Consider the following 23,955-nt stretch of genomic DNA (forward strand, 5'->3'; position numbering starts at 1 on the left):
CTGAATTATTTCTGACTATTTTTTGATTTTGTCCAAAACTTTGACCAAAAGACCATGAACCACTTTTTAATTCTGCCTGAATTATTTCCAAATATCTTTGGAGTTTGACTGAAGACAAATTTGGCTTGAATTATTTCAGACTATCTTTGGGATTTTGTCCAAAACTTTGACCAAAACACAGTTGACCAGTTTCAAACGGTGTTCAATATATTTAAAACTATCTTCAGATTTTGACTGAAAACTTTGACCAAAAGACCATGAACCAGTTTCTAATTCTGCCCGAATTATTTCCAACTATCTTTGGATTTTGACTAAAGACAAATTCGGTTTGAATTATTTCAGGCTATCTTTGGATTTTGACTAAAGACAAATTCGGCCTGAATTATTTCAGACTGTTTTCGGATTTTGTCCAAAACTTTAACCAACACCATGAACCAGTTTTTAATCCTGCCTGAATTATTTCCGACTATCTTTGGATTTTGACTAAAGACAAATTCGGCTTGAATTATTTCCTACTATCTTTGGATTTTGTCCAAAACTTTGACCAAAAGACCATGAACCAGTTTCTAATTCTGCCTGAAGTATTTCCGACTATTTTCGGATTTTGTACAAAACTTTGACCAAAAGACCATGAACCAGTTTCTAATTCTGCCTGAATTATTTCCGACTATTTTTGGATTTTGACTAAAGACTAATTCGGCTTGAATTATTTCAGACTATCTTTGGGATTTTGTCCAAAACTTTTACCAAAACACCACGGACCAGTTTCAAACTGTGTTCATTATATTTCAAACTATCTTGAGATTATGACTGAAAACTTTGACCAAAAGACCATGAACCAGTTTCTAATCATGCCTGATTATTTCAGACTATGTTGGGATTTTGACTGAAAACTTTGACCAAAAGATCATGAACCAGTTTCTAATTCTGCCTGAATTATTTCCGACTATTTTCGGATTTTGTCCAAAACTTTGACCAAAAGGCCATGAACCAGTTTCTAATTCTGCCTGAATTATTTCCGATAATTTTCGGATTTTGTCCAAAACTTTGACCAAAAGGCCATGAACCAGTTTCTAATTCTGCCTGAATTATTTCCGAGTATTTTTGGATTTTGTCCAAAAATTTGACCAAAAGATCATGAACCAGTTTCTACTTGTGCCTGAATTATTTCCGACTATTTTCGGATTTTGTCCAAAACTTTGACCAAAAGGCCATGAACCAGTTTCTAATTCTGCCTGAATTATTTCCGATAATTTTCGGATTTTGTCCAAAACTTTGACCAAAAGGCCATGAACCAATTTGTAATTCTGCCTGAATTATTTCCGACTGTTTTTGGATTTTGTCCAAAACTTTGACCAAAAGACCATGAACCAGTTTCTAATTCTGCCTGAATTATTTCCTACTATCTTTGGAGTTTGACTGAAGACAAATTAGGCTTGCATTATTTCAGACTATTTTTGGGATTTTGTCCAAAACTTTTACCAAAACACCATGGACCAGTTTCAAACTGTGTTCATTATATTTCAAACTATTTTCATATTATGACTGAAAACTTTGACCAAAAGACCATGAACCAGTTTCTAATTATGCTGAATTATTTTAGACTATTTTGGGATTTTGACTGAAAACTTTGACCAAAAGACCATGAACCAGTTTCTAATTCTGCCCGAATGATTTCCGACTATATTTGGATTTTGACTAAAGACAAACTCGGCTTGAATTATTTCAGACTATCTTTGGGATTTTGTCCAAAACTTTGACCAAAAGGCCATGAACCAGTTTCTAATTCTGCCTGAATTATTTCCGACTATTTTCGGATTTTGTCCAAAACTTTGACCAAAAGGCCATGAACCAGTTTCTAATTCTGCCTGAATTATTTCCGACTATCTTTGGATTTTGACTAAAGACTAATTCGGCTTGAATTATTTCAGACTATCTTTGGGATTTTGTCTAAAACTTTGACCAAAAGACCATCAACCAGTTTCAAATTATGGTTAATTATTTCAGACTATTTTTATATTTTGACTGAAAACTTTGACCAAAAGACCATGAACCAGTTTCTAATTCTGCCTGAATTATTTCCGACTATCTTTGGATTTTGACTAAAGACGAATTTGGCTTGAATTATTACTATCTTCCTTTACATTTATGTTTCTTTTATTAATGTCACAAGCGGCCCTCTGAGTTCAGCCAAAACTGCAACGTGGCCCTCAATAAAACCGAATTTTGACAACATAACAATTCACCATTTCTCGCATGGACGGCGATTACATGAGTTTGGGTACCTAATAAAGTGGCCCGCGGGCGTATATACAGTCCCTTTGTTCCTACAACTCATTGCTGATGCCTTTTGGTATTGATATTCTCTTGTTTCCATGGCGACGGTAACGAAGAGTGGGAGGTCATTGCTTCACAGCCTTTACTACCATCTGTTGTTACACCGCAGCCCTCAAGGTGCACTTCTTGACTTCATCTAACATGCACTTTTGGCCAACTTTAATGCGACATCTGCTCCGTTTTTGCAGAATTTCACCATCTCGCCTTCAATGTCAGTTCTTTTTTATCCACATTGAAGCAAGAAAGTACACAAAGCACGCTACAATATGTTTGCAAACTGACCCAGACGTATAAATAAAGTCTTACTTGGCTTTGGCGTCAACGTCCTCGTGGCCTTTGCTGGACACATCCTCCAGGCCTCCGATTAGATGCTTAAATGAGCTGCAATCAAAGAAAAGTTGTGTTTAGAGTACATACAACAAGTGTGTGTCTGCATGGTGATTATTATAAGGGGTCGATGCAAAAAAAAAAAAAAAAATTCAGTCCAGGCTGTCATAACAAGCACTGCCAGTTTTAATCAAATATTCATGAGTGGAGCCTTTCAAAAAAAAAAAAAAAAAAAAATAGCCCGGTGAACACAGAGCGACTCTGAAGAGGCATAAAACTGAGGGCAGAGTAGAGTGGAGTGAATAAATAATAATGGCGTCTGAATGGTTGTACTGTAAACAACATTAGAACAAATTGCAACCTGACTGGATTTTGCTTAAAATATGCGCCTCGGGTTGGGTTGGGAATATAACCGTCTTTGCTGTTTATAGCAAGAGTGCCAAATGTATCAGTCGTTACTTAACTGAGGTGGACTTGACTTGAGAGGAATTCATCTCTGCCTTTCCCAAGAAAGGTTATTTGGCATTTGGACTGAATAACTTGGAAGTTTGGATCCCCAATGGCTTGGATTTGGATGCCCGGGGTGGGTGGGTCTGTCTGTTGGTTGGTTAACTCAAAGTTATGGGCGGATTTTCAGGAAAATGTCAAAAAAGGGATAAGGAACGAGTGATTGGATTTTAGGGGTGGTACAGATCATTTCCACTATGTTACATTACGTTTAATGTACAAGGCTGAACTTCCTTGCATGGGATGTGGATTGTTTCACTTAGAATTTGAGATTGAACAGATGAGTTCAGACTTGCTTTTGACTGAAAACTTTTGACCAAAAGACTATGAACTAGTTTCAAATTATGCCTAATTATGTTAGACTATTTTTGGATTTTGACTGAAAACTTTGACCAAAAGACCATGAACCAGTTTCTAATTCTGCCTGAATTATTTCTGACTATTTTTGGATTTTGACTAAGGACAAATTTGGCTTGAATTATTTCAGACTATCTTTGGGATTTTGTCAAAAACTTTGACCAAAACACCATGGACCAGTTTCAAACTGTGTTCAATATGTTTCAAACTATCTTGAGATTTCGACTGAAAACTTTGACCAACATACCATGAACCAGTTTCAAATTCTGCCTGAATTATTTACGACTATCTTTGGATTTTGTCCAAAACTTTGACTAAAAGACGATGAACCAGTTTCTAATTCTGCCTGAATTATTTCCGACTATTTTTGGATTTTGACTAAAGACAAATTCGGCTTGAATTATTTCAGACTATCTTTGGGGTTTTGTCCAAAACTTTGACCAACATACCATGAACCAGTTTCTAATTCTGCCTGAATTATTTACGACTATCTTTGGAATTTGTCCAAAACTTTGACCAAAAGACCATGAACTAGTTTCTAATTCTGCCTGAATTATTTACGACTAGCTTTGGATTTTGACTAAAGACAAATTTGGCTTGACTTATTCAGAACGTCTTTGGGATTTCGTCAAAAACTTTGACCAAAAGACCATGGACCAGTTTCAAACGGTGTTCAATATATTTCAAACTATCTTGAGATTTTGACTAAAACCTTTGACCAAAAGACCATGGCCACATTTGAATTCTGCCCCAATTGTTTCAGACTATCTTTGGGATTTTGTCAAAAAATTTGACTAAAAGACCATGGACCAGTTTCAAACGGTGTTCAATATATTTCAAACTATCTTGAGATTTTGACTGAAAACTTTGACCAATAGACCATGAACCAGTTTCAAATTCTGCCTAATTATTTCAGACTATTTTTGGATTTTGACTAAAACCTTTGACCAAAAGACCATGAACCAGTTTCTAATTCTGCCTGAATTATTTACGACTATCTTTGGATTTTGACTAAAGACAAATTTGGCTTGAATTATTTCAAGCTATCTTTGGGATTTTGTCCAAAACTTTGACCAACATACCATGAACCAGTTTCTAATTCTGCCTGAATTATTTACGACTATCTTTGGATTCTGTTCAAAACTTTGACCAAAAGACCATGAACCAGTTTCTAATTCTGCCTGAATTATTTACGACTATCTTTGGGTTTTGACTAAAGACAAATTCGGCTTGACTTATTTCAGACTGTCTTTGGTATTTTGTCAACAATTTTGACCAAAAGACCATGGACCTGTTTCTAACGGTGTCCAACATATTTCAAACTATCTTGAGATTTTGACTGAAAACTTTGACCAAAAGACCATGGCCACTTTTGAATTCTGCCCCAATTGTTTCAGACGATTTTTTGGATTTTGACTGAAAACTTTGACCAAAAGACCATGATATTGTTATGGATTTTTATTATGGATCCATACTCCACAATGACTTGAGGCTTGGTTAAGACCTTTACCAAAAGATTTGAGACAAATGATGTGAGAAACATTCAATCTTCAGTCTCCCAGCGGTTTTTAAAAACAGAAAGACTTAGCCAATGACTCTGGATCCGCTTGACCACGGCACTTAAAGACCAGAGTCATAAATCATACTGAGTAAAGAGTTCACATTAAAGCTTGTAGAGACCTAGGTCCAAAAAAAAATCCCCAAACTATTTTTCAGACTTTACGCAAAATACTTTGGACTGTTTCATTTGGGAATAGTTTAAGACGCTGAACAAATGTTTGAAACTAGCTAAATACTTTTACCGGAATATTTGTTATTCAAGGACCTGTTTTTATACATGCACCTAATTACCTGGATATGTTAGTATACTTTATTAATATTGTTATGGATTTGTATTATGGATCCACATTCCACAATGACTCGAGTCTTGGTTAAGACCTTTACCAAAAGATTTGAGACAATTTAATCTTGAGTCTCCCAGCGGTTTTCAGACTTTCTCAGTAAAACAGAAAGACTTAGCCAATGACTCTGAATCCCCTTGACCACGGCTCTTAAAGACCACAGTCATAGATCATACTGAGTAAAGTGTTCATATTGAAGCTTGTCGAGACCTAGGTAAAAAAAAAAATCCCAAATTACTATAAATATTTTTCAAACTTAACGCAAAATACGTTGGACTGTTTCATTTGGGAATAGCTTAAGACGCTGAACAAATGATTTGGAACTAGCTAAAGACTTTCACCGGAATATTTGTTTTTCAAGGACCTGTTTTTATACATGCACCTAATTACCTGGATATGTTAGTACACTTTCTTAATATTGTTATGGATTTTTATTACGGATCCACATTCCACAATGACTCGAGTCTTGGTTAAGACCTTTACCAAAAGATTTGAGACAATTCAATCTTCAGTCTCCCAGCGGTTTTCAGACTTTCTCGGTAAAACAGAAAGACTTAGCCAATGACTCTGGATCCCCTTGACCACGGCTCTTAAAGACCAGAGTCATAGATCATACTGAGTAAAGTGTTCACATTGAAGCTTGTCGAGACCTAGGTAAAAAAAAAAAAAAAAAATTACTTTAAATATTTTTCAGACTTAACGCAAAATACGTTGGACTGTTTCAGTCAGGAATAGCTTAAGACGCTGAACAAATGATTTGGAACTAGCTAAAGACTTTCACCGGAATATTTGTTATTCAAGGGCCTGTTTTCATACATGCACCTAATTACCTGGATATGTTAGTACACTTTCTTAATATTGTTATGGATTTTTATTATGGAACCACATTCCACAATGACTCGAGTCTTGGTTAAGACCTTTACCAAAAGATTTGAGACAATTCAATCTTGAGTCTCCCAGCGGTTTTCAGACTTTCTCGGTAAAACAGAAAGACTTAGCCAATGACTCTGGATCCCCTTGACCACGGCTCTTAAAGACCACAGTCATAGATCATACTGAGTAAAGTGTTCACATTGAAGCTTGTCGAGACCCAGGTAAAAAAAAAAATCCCAAATTACTTTAAATATTTTTCAGACTTAACGCAAAGTACGTTGGACTGTTTCATTTGGGAATAGTTTAAAACGCTGAACAAATGGTTTTGAATTAGCTAAAGACTTTTACCGGAATATTTGTTATTCAAGGACCTGTTTTCATACATGCACCTAATTACCTGGATATGTTCAGCCCGATTGTAGCTGAGATAGGCTCCAGCGTCCCCCGCAACCTCGAAGGGAATAAGCGGTAGAAAATGGATGGATGGATGGATTTTAGTATACTTTATTAATATTGTTATGGATTTTTATTATGGATCCACATTCCACAATGACTCAAGGCTTGGTTAAGACCTTTACCAAAAGATTTGAGACAATTTAATCTTGAGTCTCCCAGCGGTTTTCAGACTTTCTCGGTAAAACAGAAAGACTTAGCCAATGACTCTGGATCCCCTTGACCACGGCTCTTAAAGACCACAGTCATAGATCATACTGAGTAAAGAGTTCACATTGAAGCTTGTCGAGACCTAGGTAAAAAAAATAAAAAAAATTACTTTAAATATTTTTCAGACTTAACGCAAAATACGTTGGACTGTTTCATTTGGGAATAGCTTAAGACGCTGAACACATGATTTGGAACTAGCTAAATACTTTCACCGGAATATTTTGTATTCAAGGACCTGTTTTTATACATCCACCTAATTACCTGGATATGTTCAGCCCGATTGTAGCTGAGATAGGCTCCAGCGTCCCCCGCAACCCCGAAGGGAATAAGCGGTAGACCTAATTACCTGGATATGTTAGTATACTTTATTAATATTGTTATGGATTTTCATTATGGATCCACATTCCACAATGACTCGAGTCTTGGTTAAGACCTTTACCAAAACATTTGAGACAATTTAATCTTGAGTCTCCCAGCGGTTTTCAGACTTTCTCAGTAAAACAGAAAGACTTAGCCAATGACTCTGAATCCCCTTGACCACGGCTCTTAAAGACCACAGTCATAGATCATACTGAGTAAAGTGTTCATATTGAAGCTTGCAGAGACCCAAGTCACAAATAACTATTTAATAAAAACCAGCCATCTTCTTGTTGAGTCTGTAACAAAAAACACAGTACCTTGAGAGTTCAGGACTAATGTGTTCTAGAAGCTTCTGAAATAATATCCCCTCTCATTAAATAACAAATTCTGTTAATTTGTTTCAAACAATGTAAATTGCTTCCACTCAGGCATCGTTAAACTGTCACACCTCAAATGTTATACATCTGTTGCAAGCAGTGTAGTTTGGCCGCTGACTGAGTCATAAATTCATTGTTTTTTTTAATTTTCATGCAGTCTTTTGTTCATGCAAAAATATGCTGGCAAAGGGTTTAGGGTTGAGGATACGGTTTAGGGTGAAGGGTTTAAGGGTGAAGGGGGTTAGACGCTCACACAAGTTAAGTCTCGGCGTTGGAATGCTAGGTAGAGCCAAAGGTATCGCCTGTGCCGGATGACTGTCTCATAATCCCCTCCGAGGAAAACCCATTTGTACCCAGCATCCATGTTTCATGAGGACACAGCTGGGCCTTGGTTAGTTGATACATCTCCCTCCCACCTCTGAAGAACCTCTACTCCCACCACCAGCCTTCGAACTCAGATAAACTATTCCCTTGGATAGTTCCGACAATATCCATAAATGTTTGAACAAAAGGTAAAAGTGCGGATGAGAGGAACGTTTCAGCTCTCTGGCCGTCGTGCCGCCGAACATTCCTGACCTCCTCTCTCGCCTGCATTCTGAACACGCCGCATGACGCCTCAAAGCGGCGTTCCTTTTCTCACCGTCTGGGAAACATTTACATGCAAATGAGCCCAGCACAAAAAGCCGCGGAAACTCGGCAGAACCCGGGTGATGGGCGATACAGTGAGCTTTTTCATTGGAAAAAGGTAAGCGCTCATTGTGTTTCAGAGCATGTAGTGGTCGACACGCGGCGCTAATGAAGGTCGTTTACGGCACAACAAAGAACAAATGTAACCTTGCCAGAACGTTCCTTTCTGATGGATGTAGCTCAACTTCATATAGCTGATGGGTGGCGACTGAAACAACAGCACCTATGCTGGTTACAGCCAATCAATCAATCAATCAATCAATCAAACTTGATTTATAAAGAGCTTTTCATACATACAAGTTAAAAACAATACCCCGATGACCCAGATCCCCCATTATCACATAGGCACGAACGGACACAAATACCAAACCCGAACACACACATACAGTCGTGGTCAAAAGTTTACATACACTCGTAAAGAACATAATGTCATGGCTGTCTTGAGTTTCCAATCATTTCTACAACTCTTATTTTTTTGTGATAGAGTGATTGGAGCACATACTTGTTGGTCACAAAAAAACCCACGACTGTATACACACATATGCAACTATATGGACCAATGAATGCATGGCTGAGTACAGAGGAGCCAGGTGAGTAAACACTATCACAGGAGCCATCTGCACCAGGAGGTCATCAGACCATGGCCACCAGGACGCTGACACAAAAGCACCCCTACAAGCACGGCCGATAACTCCTGAGGCAGATGGCTCATTTGAGGAACGTTGGAAAATAAAAATGATAAAACTTGTAAAATAGTAAGAACCATGAGTTGAGATAAAGAATAAAATACAAGTTCAACATAATGAATATCAGGTTAAAGCCAAATCCAAAAGGTGGTTCTTAAGCCTGCTCTTAAAAACATGAACGTTCTCCGCAGCCCTGACGTCCTCCGGCAAGATGCCATCCCGTGACTTTGTGTCCTGACTTTTGGAATAATTAGGAGATGTGTGCCGGAGGATCTCAGGGTCCGGGAAGGCTCATAGGGTAAAAGCCAATCTGAAATATAAGAAGGCCCAATACCATAAAAAAACATTTATAAACCATAAGAAGAACCTTCAAATTGATCCTGAAACACACGGGGAGCCAATGCAGAGATTTTAAAACTGGTGTAATGCGCACTCCCCTTAGCCTCAATGGCATCAACATAGGATTAATCCCCAATTAACTTCCAAATTAGACCAAATTAGAGATCAATTAATCATCATTCCCTCCTTAATACAGTATCTATATGGTAAGTTGTAGAAAACGTTCAGTTTCGAAAACCTTGGCCAAAATATTTGAAACTGTATTGCAGAGACTCTAACCAAAGGATTTGGGATTGGTTTCCGGCCATTTTCCAAATTACATTAACTCTGACCAAAAGACCATGGACCAGTTTCAAACTTTGTTCAAAATATTTCAGACTTTCTTGAGAATTTGACTAAAAGCTTTGACCAAAAGACCATCGACCAGTTTCTAATTCCGCCTGAATTTTTTCCGACTATCTTTGGATTTCGACTAAAACATTGACCAAAAGACCATGGATGAGTTTCGAATTTCATCCAAATGATTTCAGACTTTCTTGAGTCTTTGGTCAAAATACCGTGGACCAGTTTCAAATTCTGTCCAAATTATTTCAGACTATCTTGAGATCACCACAATAACTCTTGGACTACTTTAATATTATTTTTTACATTATCTGACACTAAATTGAGACTTTGACTAAATAATTTGAGATTTGTATGGAACCTTGGCCAAAAGATTCAGAACGTTATTGCAGAGACTCTATTTGGGATTGGTTTCCGGCTATTTTCCAAATTATTTTAAATATTCTTCGGACTTTATGCAAAATATGTTCGATTGTTTCATTTGGGAGTAATCTAAGACGCCAAACAAATTATTTGGAATATTTGTTATTTAATTACCTGTTTTTGTACTTGCACCTAATTACCTGGATATGTTAGTATACTTTATTAATATTGTTATGGATTTTTATTATGGATCCATCCTCCACAATGACTTGAGGCTTGGTTAAGACCTTTACCAAAAGATTTGAGACAAATGATGTGAGACACATTCAAACTTCAGTCTCCCAGCGGTTTTCAGACTTTCTCGGTAAAACAGAAAGACTTAGCCAATGACTCTGGATCACTTAAAGACCACAGTCATAGATCATACTGGAGGATCTCAGGGCCCGGGAAGGCTCATAGGGTAAAAGCAAATCTGAAATATAAAAAGGCCCAATACCATAAAAACATTTATAAACCATAAGAAGAACCTTGAAATTGATCCTTAAACACACGGGGAGCCAATGCAGAAATTTTAAAACTGGTGTAATGCGCACTCCACTTAGTTTCAATGGCATCAAAATAGGATTAATCCCCAATTAACTTCCAAATTAGACCACATTAGAGATCAATTAATCATCATTCCCTCCTTACTACAGTATCTATATGGTAAGTTGTAGAAAACGTGCAGTTTCGAAAACCTCGGCCAAAAGATTTGGACCTGTATTGCATAGACTCTAACCAAAGAATTTGGGATTGGTTTCCGGCTATTTTCCAAATTACTTTAACTCTGACCAAAAGACCATGGACCAGTTTCAAACTTTGTTCAAAATATTTCAGACTTACTTGAGAATTTGACTAAAAGCTTTGACCAAAAGACCATGGACCAAGTTTCTAATTCTGCCGGAATTATTTCAGACTAGCTTTGGATTTTGACTAAAACGTTTACCAAAAGACCATAAAGCAGTTTCAAATTTGTCCAAAATATTTCAAGACTTTCTTGGGAATTTGACTAAAAGCTTTGACCAAAAGACCATCGACCAGTTTATAATTCCGGCTGAATTTTTTCCTACTATCTTTGCATTTCGACTAAAACATTGACCAAAAGACCATGGATGAGTTTCGAATTTCATCCAAATGATTTCAGACTTTCTTGAGTCTTTGATCAAAATACCATGGACCAGTTTCAAATTCTGTCCAAATTATTTCAGACTATCTTGAGATCACCACAATAACTCTTGGACTACTTTAATATTATTTTTTACATTATCTGACACTAAATTGAGACTTTGACTAAATAATTTGAGATTTGTATGGAACCTCGGCCAAAAGATTCAGAACGTTATTGCAGAGACTCTATTTGGGATTGGTTTCCGGCTATTTTCCAAATTATTTTAAATATTCTTCGGATTTTATGCAAAATATGTTCAATTGTTTCATGTGGGAATAATCTAAGACGCCAAACAAATTATTTGGAATATTTGTTATTTAATTACCTGTTTTTGTACTTGCACCTAATTACCTGGATATGTCAGTATACTTTATTAATATTGTTATGGATTTTTATTATGGATCCATCCTCCACAATGACTTGAGGCTTGGTTAAGACCTTTACCAAAAGATTTGAGACAAATGATGTGAGACACATTCAAACTTCAGTCTCCCAGCGGTTTTCAGACTTTCTCGGTAAAACAGAAAGACTTAGCCAATGACTCTGGATCACTTAAAGACCACAGCCATAGATCATACTGGAGGATCTCAGGGCCCGGGAAGGCTCATAGGGTAAAAGCAAATCTGAAATATAAGAAGGCCCAATACCATAAAAACATTTATAAACCATAAGAAGAACCCTCAAATTGATCCTGAAACACACAGGGAGCCAATGCAGAGATTTTAAAACTGGTGTAATGCGCACTCCACTTAGCCTCAATGGCATCAAAATAGGATTAATCCCCAATTAACTTCCAAATTAGACCAAATTAGAGATCAATCAATCATCATTCCCTCCTTACTACAGTATCTATATGGTAAATTGTAGAAAACGTGCAGTTTCGAAAAAAAAAATACTGGAGGTGTCGACGGCATCTTGTGAGGCTTTAGCTTAATGTAAGTATGTTTCGTGTTTTCTTTGGATTTTTTTTTTGTGATGCCAGTGTAACGGAGTGTGTACTGGTCAATCCCAAATTCTTTCAGACGACATATATGCTGAGTAAGAAGGACCATCAAGACAGAATAGGAATATTATCAAGTTTTACTAAAGCTTTAGGAGACCAGTCCTTACAAATGCGCTAATACCAGCATCCAGAAGTGGTCTGAAAATCAAACGGGAAGAGACAACTTCTTGAATATACGAAAACAGCCCCCCACCCTGCCCAGAAAGGAATACAGCCTCTTTGTTCTAATACTGATAAGGTAAAAAGGGAGTATGCTATACTCCCACATTCCAACCCTTCAAGGTAAAGCACAGAGTTTACTTGCGGACATAAGATACAAGCTAAAAGAGTACACATGGGAAAATATTAGCTGCTTTAAACATGACTATGAATAAAGAAAGAACTCTTAAAAATATATGCATTCTCCACAGTTGGTAAACGTCATTCCCTGCCAACTTTGGAGAGCCGGGTTGATAGCTTGGGCTTTTAGCTCGGTAGCTATCACACTCATTTTTTAAGCCAGGCAAACTAGGGTCGGGTCCTGGGCTGAACAGAAAAAACCAGGCCAGTTACAGTGATTTAGAGGTAGAATTGATTGCTCCCTAGCTGCATTGTTATATGTTAGAAAGCAACAAAAAACACTTTTGTCTTTTTGTCTCTCATAATGATTGTGAATGATAGTTCCCCTTTAAGTTTTATGCTTATAATGTTAATTTTGTCTGTTAATACTATGCAATGACTGCATTTAGGAAAATAGGTGGACAAAAAAGCACTGCCACTATTATTTGTACTAATATGACCTTGGACATCACAGCACCCATATCAAGCACGTTCAAAATGAAAAATAATTGTATTGAGGCAAAGGGAAATCAAAAATTAAGAAATAGAGAGATAATTATAATTGGAAAGATCACTCCTGCTTTGGATATCATTCCAAAATCAAAGATGATTCTTTCTCTGATACACGCTGTGAAAAATGACTACAGCAAGCAATTGTTAAATAGCAACAATAAATCACAGTAAAATCTCAAATAGTTCATCACAGTTGTTTATAAATGCAGTGGATTCCCGCAAACCAAGAAACAGCAGATAAACCTAAATTACTACGGTTATAATAAAGGGAAAACAAAACGTGACTTTACTGTGAAAATGTAAAATAAATTATACAAAGCATTTGTAAATACTGTAATTTTACATCAAGCAAATACTCAAAAAAATACAGTGTTGTTCTGTCTAAATTAAAGATATTACAGGTAGTACATTTAAATTTGCAGCATACCTTAATTGCGTTAAGGGTTTGCGTTAAAGCATTAGCCTTGTTAACTTTTGACTAACGGCATGTTTTCTTGTATTTTTTTGCTGTTTCTTTAACAGATACTGAGCATTTTTAAGGCTCATTTTTTAATAGGTCACTGTTGCGGAAGGCCGCGTTGTGAGTTGTCCAGTGAAAGGTTGTACAAATAAGTTAAAATCCTCATATAACGCTGGGAAACACGGGCATTTTGCAGATACTGGTAGTAGTGTAAGGGCAGCACAGTTTGCTGTGGGTAACGCTTGTGCCTCGCAGTGGGGAGGTCGTGGGTTTGAGTCCCAGGCGAGGGATATTTCTGTGTGGAGTTTGTGACAACCACAACTGCCAGTATTTTACCGTAAATTCTATAGGTTATTTTTGCAAATATGCTACCAATTTATGATTATTTTTCTAATAGTAATTTACTAACAGCAAAAACAGTATATTCACGGATTAAACGTCAACGTACCGTAATACACTAAACATTGTGACTGTATTTTTTCACGGTGAATTCCTGGCAATCACGGCTGCCGATATTTCACCGTTAATTGTGCAGATTTTTTTTTTTTAGGTGTACAGTAATAATGCCGGAAACATTGGGAAAAAAACGTCAAGCAATAACAACAAAAAAAACATGTAAAGTCAGAATCCAGACTTAAAACTGTTGGGTTGAAATAAACAATTGTACACCACCTTATATAAATTAACCCTCATTACAAATGCTGACTTTTTTTTTACTTAATTGCTGTATTTTTTGGTTAATCCATTTTATATCATTTTTTTTTATTAGGGTTTATTCTTGTAAGAGTTAAAAACAAATTAAAGTCAAATTATTTCCCAGGTGTACAATACTCTGGCAGTTATTCCACAATACCAAAAGCCAAAAAGGACATTAAAAGTGCATAAAAAAATAGTTTTGTTTTTTCACAATTTTTTTGCTCAAATAAATAATAATAACTAAAGTTCCTTGGGTGAATAATGTAAACTCACTACACCGGTATGTTTTAGTGCTTTCATGGCAAGTTTACTGACAGATATAAGTAAGAAATTTACACTACTTTATATTAAAAATGGCAACAGTGGAGGATGAATGTCCAAAAACAAGAAGATAGAGAAAAAAAAGAAGCATATCGACTACGGTGTCGGCACGGACGACAATGGCGGACACGCACAAATTGTCAGTACTTATGCAGATCCCAAATACAGATCAGCAGGTACCAGAAGGTAAGAAAAGTTCCTTTTGCATAATATTGCGAAACAAAACGCCAGATAATATGTCTTACCTTATACACACACCATAATAATACTCCTATGTTAAAGCACAGTACAATCCATCAAGCGGTGCGGCTTCATAGCTTACCAAAGTCGTACTAAAGTTAAAGTTAAAGTTAAAGTGCCAATGATTGTCACACACACACTAGGTGCGAACATTTTGATAGATTTTTTTAGCGCCGTGTGTAATGTTCTATATTTTCAATGGAACATATAAAATGTTGGTGTTGTTTACTTGAGTCATATTGCAGTCTACACGTATCTCTTATGTGTGACTGCCATCTACTGGTCACATGTTTCATTACACCATGTACCAAATAAAAGAGCTTCGAGGTCGGTAAGCACAACCAGAATTATTCCGTACATAGGTTATAAGGCGCACTGTCGAGTTATGAGAAAATGAAAGGATTTTAAGTGCGCCTTATAGTCCCAAAAATACGGTAACGTGATTTATTTTACTCATTCGAACCTGTGACGTTATCCGATCAAAAGCCATCAAAAGGTTTAAATGTGTTTCATCATTTTTGTTTTTTGGACCGGAATTTATTGAGCAATTTCCGCATAAGAAAATGAGAAAAATGTTTTCATGCCCTTCAAAATCTTAAGGACTGTTATGCCCTGTTTGGCTTTGCAGATAATTAAAAGTGAATGTCCCCCGGAAGGTTAAGTAGAATATAGTTTATAGTTTAGTCTTTATTTGAAGGGACAGCGCACAGAAACATGAAGCTCAAAGACAGATATGTTCTGTACCAGATTATAGCTAAATAGCTCATTTCCATCTGCAGTCCCTGGCTACCTAAATTAAAGGGATACACATATCATGGAATACAATCATACTATAGCATGTAATCAAATTAAGAAAAGTCATAAAATGCCCTTTCATTGACATATACATTACAACTACACCTCTCCTTTACATCATAACACACGGACAATACATGCTCTTGTTCACATATGTCATCATTTGTAAATACAACCGTGATTTTACCAGACACACCTCACAGTTTACAACACAATCTTCTCATGCATAAATATAATACACATTAAGTCAGGGGCCACCAACGCGGTGCCCGCGGGCACCAGGTAGCCCGTAAGGACCAGATGAGTAGCCCGCTGGCCTGTTCTAAAAATAGCTCAAATAGCAGCACTTACCAGTGAGCTGCCTCTATTTTTTAAACATTTTTTATTTACTAGCAAGCTGGTCTCGCTTTGCCTGACATTTTTAATTCTAAGAGAGACAAAACTCAAATAGAATGTGAAAATCCAAGACAATATTTTAAAGACTTGGTCTTCACTTGTTTAAATAAATTCATTAATTTTTTTACTTGGCTTCTTATAACTTTCAGAAAGACAATTTTAGAGAAAAAATACAACCTTAAAAATGATTTGAGGATTTTTAAACACATATACCTTTTTACATTTTAAATTCCTTCCTCTTCTTTCCTGACAATTTAAATCAATGTTCAAGTAAATTTTTTATTTTTTATTTTAAAGAATAATAAATACATTTTAATTGAATTCTTCATTTTAGCTTCTGTTTTTTCGACGAATAATATTTGTGAAATATTTTTTCAAACTTATTAAGATTAAAATTCAAAAAAATTATTCCGGAAAATCTAGAAAATCTGTAGAATCAAATGTAAATCTTATTTCAAAGTCTTTTGAATTTCTTTAAAAATTTTTGTTCTGGAAAATCTAGAAGAAATAATGATTTGTCTTTGTTAGAAATATAGCTTGGTCCAATTTGTTATATATTCTAACAAAGTGTAGATTGGATTTTAACCTATTTAAAACATGTCATCAAAATTCTAAAATTAATCTTAATCAGGAAAAATTACTAATGATGTTCCATAAATTATTTTTTAAAGTTTTTCTCTTCTTTATTTCGGTTGAATTTTGAATTTTAAAGAGTCGAAATTGAAGATAAACTATGTTTCAAAATGGAATTGTCATTTTTTTTCGTGTTTTCTCCTCTTTTAAACCGTTCAATTAAGTGTAAATATCATTAATTATTAATAATAACATAGAGTTAAAGGTAAATTGAGCAAATTGGCTATTTCTGGCAATTTATTTAAGTGTGTATCAAACTGGTAGCCCTTCGCATTAATCAGTACCCAAGAAGTAGCTCTTGCTTTCAAAAAGGTTGGTGACTCCTGCATTAAGTCGATGCGTCAATCATAGTGGCCACCTTATTGACCGTGTGAGCAGCTTGGATTGCTCCAAAGCCACGTTTGAACTTCAATTGTGAATGAATAGTAACCTGTTAGACTTTTCAAGTTTGTTGTGAGGTCGTTCCGTTCCTTCATCGCTTTACATGAAAAGGCTGATTGTGCAAAAGAGGTTTTACATCTGGGTACGCTACACTGCCCCCTGGTGGAGGCTTGTGTGTTTCTTGTTGTCACAGTAGATGTAAACTGGACAAAGTGCTTAAGTGGCGCTGGTGCAGTGTTATTTAGGATTCGACGGGCCATTCGTAGTGATGCTAATCATTGAATGTTAGCTACATTTGTTATGATCCGTGGCCCGGATCATATTCTGTTTACGTTTTCAAGTCACTTGTGTTTTCAGCACCTCTTGAGTTTGTTTGTTTCTGTTGCCATGACTGCACTTTGCACACATCTGCCTCTGGTTAGTGTTCTGGACGCTCACCTGTTGTCCGGGCACTAATCAGAGGGCTATTTAGTCTTTGCCCTGGCCTCACTCGGTCTGGCTTCCTAATTTGCTATTTTGCAACAGATGACGACTTTTGTTACTTGCTCTGTACCGGCTAGCTTCCACGCTAGGCTCTTGTTCCGAACTAACAAAGGTCTTAATTCCGAACTAACAAAGGTCTTAACTCGTTCTCTTTCTATGCCACATCAATGTGGAATGCGCTCCCAACAGGTATAAAAGAAAGGGCATCTCTATCCTCCTTCAAAACCGCAATAAAAGTTCACCTCCAGGCAGCTACAACCCTAAACTAACACCCTCCCCGGATTGCTAATAATCAAATGTAAACAATCAAATGCAGATACTTTTTCTTTTTCTTATGCCGTCTGATCTCTCTCTCTCTCTCTCTCTCTCTCTCTCTCTCTCTCTCTCTCTCTCTCTCTCTCTCTCTCTCTCTCTCTCTCTCTCTCTCTCTCTCTCTGTCCACTACTTGATGTCCATATCCCCCCCCGTCCCTCCACACCCCTGATTGTAAATAATGTAAATAATTCAATGTGATTATCTTGTGTGATGACTGTATTATGATGATAGTATATATGATAGTATATATCTGTATCATGAATCAATTTAAGTGGACCCCGACTTAAACAAGTTGAAAAACTTATTCGGGTGTTACCATTTAGTGGTCAATTGTACGGAATATGTACTTCACTGTGCAACCTACTAATAAAAGTTGCAATCAATCAATCAATCAATGTTACTTGCTAGCTCCCACGCTAGCCCATTTAGTTTTTTGCCTTAAGTGCTATGAGCACGTTTTTCCTTTGTTCCTTCTGATTTATTCCTTAAATAAATCCTTTTCTTACCTGCACGCTGTGTCTGAAGCCCGTCTGCATTTTCTGGGAGAACGAGCCCCGCATCATGATGCGACCCGGTCGTCACACCGTGGCCTGGATCATGTTTTGTTATTTTGTGTTAGATTTGGACTCCCTTAGTTCCTGTTTTTGTGCACCCTTGAGTTTGTTTTTAGTTACCATGGTTGCTTGTTATTTCCACATGTCTCTGATTGGTGTTCGGGACGCTCACCTGTTTCCCGAGCACTAATCAGAGGCATTATTTTAAGCCTGGCTTCATTGTTTGCTACATGCACTTGATACGTGGGTATTGCTTGTCTCTAGTCTATGCTAAGTGGTAGCCTTAGCTTCGAGTGCGATCGGCACGTTGTTCCTTCGGCTTGTTTTCTGTTTTTTGTACTTCTTTGATTTTCGAGAATAAATCACGTTCCTACCCGCACGTCCTGTCCGGAGTGGTTCGTCTGAACAAACCCTGCAGTAAGCTGCGACCCCCCCAGTCGTAACAAAATTGAACAGTCTATATTTTTTGGAGAACTAAACAGTGATGGTGGTGTTGTGGTTTTCGGTCAAGGATTTTGAGCGATTGTTTGTTAATATTAGGTGCTTACATGTTGGAAATTGCTAATATTTCCTCTGTTACAGACAATGCAAAAAAAAAAGCTGGTTTTGCAGAAGGTTACTGATACTTACTCCCGGTCGATGACTAAGCAGGTGACCGCCTCGGCTGCAATAACGTTGGCTGTCCGGATGTCCTCCCTGCAAAGAGACAAAATAAGCCCAATTAGCCGATAAACATTCAAAGCACTCATCATAATGCGAAGGCTCTCGTCTAGCAGGAAATCTCTTAGTGGCTTTTTATTACAATTTGTCATATTTGAGGTCGAGTTCCTCGTCCGACGGGAAGTCTTCATCCGAGGACTTGCTCCAGTCGCACGAATCCTCTGAGTCGGTGTTCCAAGAATCCATCTCTTAAAAGTGCGTGCGCGGATAAAAATGTTAATAAAAAAAAACAAAACCCTCGTCAAACGCTGACGTCCCTCAAGCGGATGATTTCAGTGAGACGAGTGGACACTTGGAGAGGCTCAGCTCCGCGGAACAGTCCATCACTCACTGGGTCAGCCTGTTCCACTGATGTGAGGGGACAATTACCCCCCAACTTACCCCCTCTTGGCGCACTCATGCACAACCAAGTGGAGCCCACACTGGCGAATAAAGGTCACAGCTGGTGAGTTCTGAAAGGTGAGCGCTGCTTAGGAGAGCCCGGCTTAGGAAGGAAGTGTTTGGAGGCATTAACAGATGATGGATCGGGGGGCCCGGCAGCCAGGGGGGCCGTGGGCAGAACTGTATCCAAATATTTCATTGTGTGCACATATTAGCACCGAATGGCTGCATAAGACACCAACAGGACCATTAAAGTCCATGTAGGAAAAAAAAAAGTTTGACTTTTGCCTAAACCAGATAGGACAGGGGTCAGCAACCTTTTTGAAAGCAAGAGCTACTTCTTGGGTAGTGATTAATGCGAAGGGCTACCAGTTTGATACACACTTCAATAAATTGCCAGAAATAGCCAATTTGCTCAATTTACCTTTAACTCGGTTATTATTTATAATTAATGATATTTACACTTAATTGAACGGTTAAAAAGAGGAGAAAACACGAAAAAAATGCCAATTAAATTTCGAAACATAGTTTATCTTCAATTTCGACTCTATAGAATTCAAGATTCAACCGAAAAAAAGAAGAGAAAAACTAGCTAATTGGAATATTTTTGAAAAAATTTAAAAAAAGAATTTATGGAACATCATTAGTCATTTTTCCTGATTAAGATTAATTTTAGAATTTTGATGACATGTTAGGTTAAAATCCATTCTGCACTTTGTTAGAATATATAACAAATTGGCCGAAGCTATATTTCTAACAAAGACAAATCATTATTTCTTCTAGATTTTCCAGAACAAAAATTTTAAAAGAAATACGAAATACTTTGAAATAAGATTTAAATTTGATTCTACAGATTTTCTAGATTTGCCAGAATATTTTTTTTGAATTTTAATCATAATAAGTTTGAAGAAATATTTCACAAATATTCTTCGTCGAAAAAACAGAAGCTAAAATGAAGAATTAAATCAAAATGTATTTATTATTCTTTACAATAAAAAAATAAATTTGCTTGAACATTGATTTAAATTGTCAGGAAAGATGAGGAAGGAATTTAAAAGGTAAAAAAGGTATATGTGTTTAAAAATCCTAAAATAATTTTTAAGGTTGTATTTTTTCTCTAAAATTGTCTTTCTGAAAGTTATAAGAAGCAAAGTAAAAAAAATAATGCATTTATTTAAACAAGTGAAGACCAAGTCTTTAAAATATTTTCTTGGATTTTCAAATTCTATTTGAGTTTTGTCTCTCTTAGAATTAAAAATGTCGGGCAAAGCGAGACCAGCTTGCTAGTAAATAAATACAATTTAAAAAATAGAGGCAGCTCACTGGTAAGTGCTGCTATTTGAGCTATTTTTAGAACAGGCCAGCGGGCTACTCATCTGGTCCTTACGGGCTACCTGGTGCCCGCGGGCACCGCGTTGGTGACCCCTGAGATAGGATTTGTGGGGAAAAAAACATGAAAACACTACAAAGTACTGTAAAAAACCAGGCCGCATTGAATGCATCAGTCCGCAAGGGACATGCTAACACTTCTTATCCACGATGAGAACGAGGAACACCGACCAGCGCAGAAAAATAGTAGCGGATAGTGAAATAGGTAACAGCAATGCAAGAGTAGGAGGGTGGTTCCTATTCACTTCTCGGGAAGGAGCACCATTTTTATTCAATGGGGACTGAGGGAAGCAATACTAGAGACTGACTCTAAACAAATCTTTAGAGGAGACTAAGGGCAGCAAGACATAGAGCAAAAGGAAGTCTGACTCTGAACAAATTTGCTGGAAGGAGACACAAAAACAATGGAAGGAGAACAAAGAAGTCCCGTGTTTACTTCTGGCAAAAAATTGTATCCAACGGGAGACTGAGGGCGGCAAGAAATGGAGCTCAATGGAAACTGATTCTGGGAAAATCTGCTGGAAGGAGACACATGAACAATGGGAACAGAACAAAGGTGTCATGTGTTTACTTCTGGCAAAAGTTGTATCCAATAAGAGACTAAGGGCAGTAAGAAATAGAGCACAATGGAGACTGACCCTGAACATATCTGCTGGGAGGAGACAAAAAAACAATGGAAGCAGAACGAAGCATGTTGTGTTTACTTCTAGCAAAAAAAAAAAAAAAAAAAAAAAAATTAAATTAAAAAAAAATTAAAAATTAAAAAAAAAAAAAAAAAAATTAAAAAAAAAAAAATTATATATATATATATATATATATATATATATATATATATATATATATATATATATATATATATATATATATATAAGAGGAGACTAAGGGCAGCAAGACATAGAGCAAGATGAAGACTGACTCCGAACAAATTTGCTGGAAGGAGACGCATAAACAATGCAAGCAGAACAAAGGTGTCCCGGGTTTAATTCGACCAAAAAATGTTATCCACAATGAGACTAAGGGCAGCAGGAAATGGAGGAAAATAAAGACTGACCCTGAATCCAAATGCTGGAAGGAGACATGTTGACAAACAATGGAAGCAGAACAAAGGTGTCCTGTGTTTACTTCTGGCAAAAGTTGTATCCAATAAGAGACTAAGGGCAGTAAGAAATAGAACACAATGGAGACTGACCCTGAAAAAAACTGCTGGAAGGAGACACATTAACAATGCAAGCAGAAAATGGTGTCCTGGGTTTAATTTGACCCAAAAAATTTATCCACAACGAGACTGAGGGCAGCAGGAAATGGAGGAAAATAAAGACTGACCCTGAATCCAAATGCTGGAAGGAGACATGTTGACAAACAATGGAAGCAGAACAAAGGTGTCCTGTGTTTACTTCTGGCAGAACTTGTATCCGAGAGGAGACTAAGGGCAGTAAGAAACAGAGCAAAATGGAGACTGACCTTTAACAAAACTGCTAGAAGGAGACACAAACAATGCAAGCAGAATGAAGGTGTATCCAAGAAGAGACTAAGGGCACCAAAAAAGACATTAACAAACAATGAAAGAGACTGAGGGCAGCAAGAAAGCAGAGCGTTACAACAAAATGGAAACTGACATTAAACACAATAAATAAACAACGGAAACGGACAACAAGGGTCTCCTTTGTTTCCTTTTTGGTCATTTTATCCGAGAGGATACTGAGGGCCCATGCAGCAAAGAGGAGACTGTGGAGTACAATACTGTACTGTCAAAAAGTACCACTATAATGACCAACATCAAAATACAGCAGCGCAGTAGGCCTGAGTATTCATTAAAAGCAAGGCAGAGGTTTTAATTAGGGAAGTGAATTATATTTATATAGCGCTTTTGTCTGGCGACTCCAAGCGCTTTTACACGGTGAAACCCAATATCTGCGTTACATTTAAAGCAGTGTGGGTGGCACTGGGAGCAGGTGGGTAAAGTGTCTTGCCCAAGGACACAACGGCAGTGACTAGGATCGAACCCGGAACCCTCAAGCTGCTGGCTCGGCCGCTCTACCAACCGAGCTGTACCGAAGATGTAAGTAGTGTATTTCATATTTTTGGCCACTGTAGCATCACACACAGTTTGAACAGTGACACTGTGTGTGACTATAGGAAAATAAAAAAATAAAACACTGTACTTTAATGAAGTGATTCTATACACCAGGGGTCACCAACCTTTTTGAAAGCAAGAGCTACTTCTTGGGTGCTGATTAATGTGAAGGGCTACCAGTTTGATACACACTTAAATAAATTGCCAGAAATAGCCAATTTGCTCAATTTACCTTTAACTCTATGTTATTATTAATAATTAATGATATTTACACTTAATTGAACTGTTTAAAAGAGGAGAAAACACGAAAAAAAATGACAATTAAATTTTGAAACATAGTTTTTCTTCATTTTCGACTCTTTAAAATTCAAAATTCAACCGAAATAAAGAAGAGAAAAAACTTAAAAAAAGGATTTATGGAACATCATTAGTCATTTTTCCTGATTAAGATTAATTTTAGAATTTTGATGACATGTTTTAAATAGGTTAAAATCCAATCTGCACTTTGTTAGAATATATAACAAATTGGCCGAAGCTATATTTCTAACAAAGACAAATCATTATTTCTTCTAGATTTTCCAGGACAAAATTTTTAAAAGAAATGAAAAAGACTTTGAAATAAGATTTACATTTGATTCTACAGATTTTCTAGATTTGCCAAAATATTTTTTTTGAATTTTAATCATAATAAGTTTGAAGAAATATTTCACAAATATTCTTCGTCGAAAAAACAGAAGCTAAAATGAAGAATTAAATTAAAATGTATTTATTATTCTTTACAATAAAAAAAATATATTTACTTGAACATTGATTTAAATTGTCAGGAAAGAAGAGGAAGGAATTTAAAAGGTAAAAAGGTATATGTGTTTAAAAATCCTAAAATCATTTTTAAGGTTGTATTTTTTCTCTAAAATTGTCTTTCTGAAAGTTATAAGAAGCCAAGTAAAAAAATTAATG

The 23,955-nt window shown here is 36.6% G+C and overlaps 1 protein-coding gene across 5 annotated transcripts in view; it reads right to left on the minus strand.

Moving 5' to 3' along the window:
• The window catches only part of LOC133657056 (cGMP-dependent protein kinase 1), a 634,377-nt gene that overhangs the window by 26,121 nt on the left and 584,301 nt on the right, over positions 1-23,955 (minus strand). For 4 of the 5 annotated variants that reach the window (XM_062057944.1, XM_062057943.1, XM_062057948.1 and 1 more), the window contains 2 exons: positions 19,065-19,130; positions 2,644-2,718 (listed from right to left, as the gene is read on the minus strand). In XM_062057944.1, coding sequence (XP_061913928.1) covers positions 2,644-2,718; positions 19,065-19,130 — 141 coding nt within the window. Of the gene's footprint in view, positions 1-2,643; positions 2,719-19,064; positions 19,131-19,236; positions 19,528-23,955 lie in introns of those variants that run through there. The other variant, XM_062057946.1, reaches the window with a different exon arrangement.

The sequence above is a fragment of the Entelurus aequoreus genome, linkage group LG09 (genome assembly GCF_033978785.1).
Source record: "Entelurus aequoreus isolate RoL-2023_Sb linkage group LG09, RoL_Eaeq_v1.1, whole genome shotgun sequence".
Classification (NCBI taxonomy): domain Eukaryota; kingdom Metazoa; phylum Chordata; class Actinopteri; order Syngnathiformes; family Syngnathidae; genus Entelurus; species Entelurus aequoreus.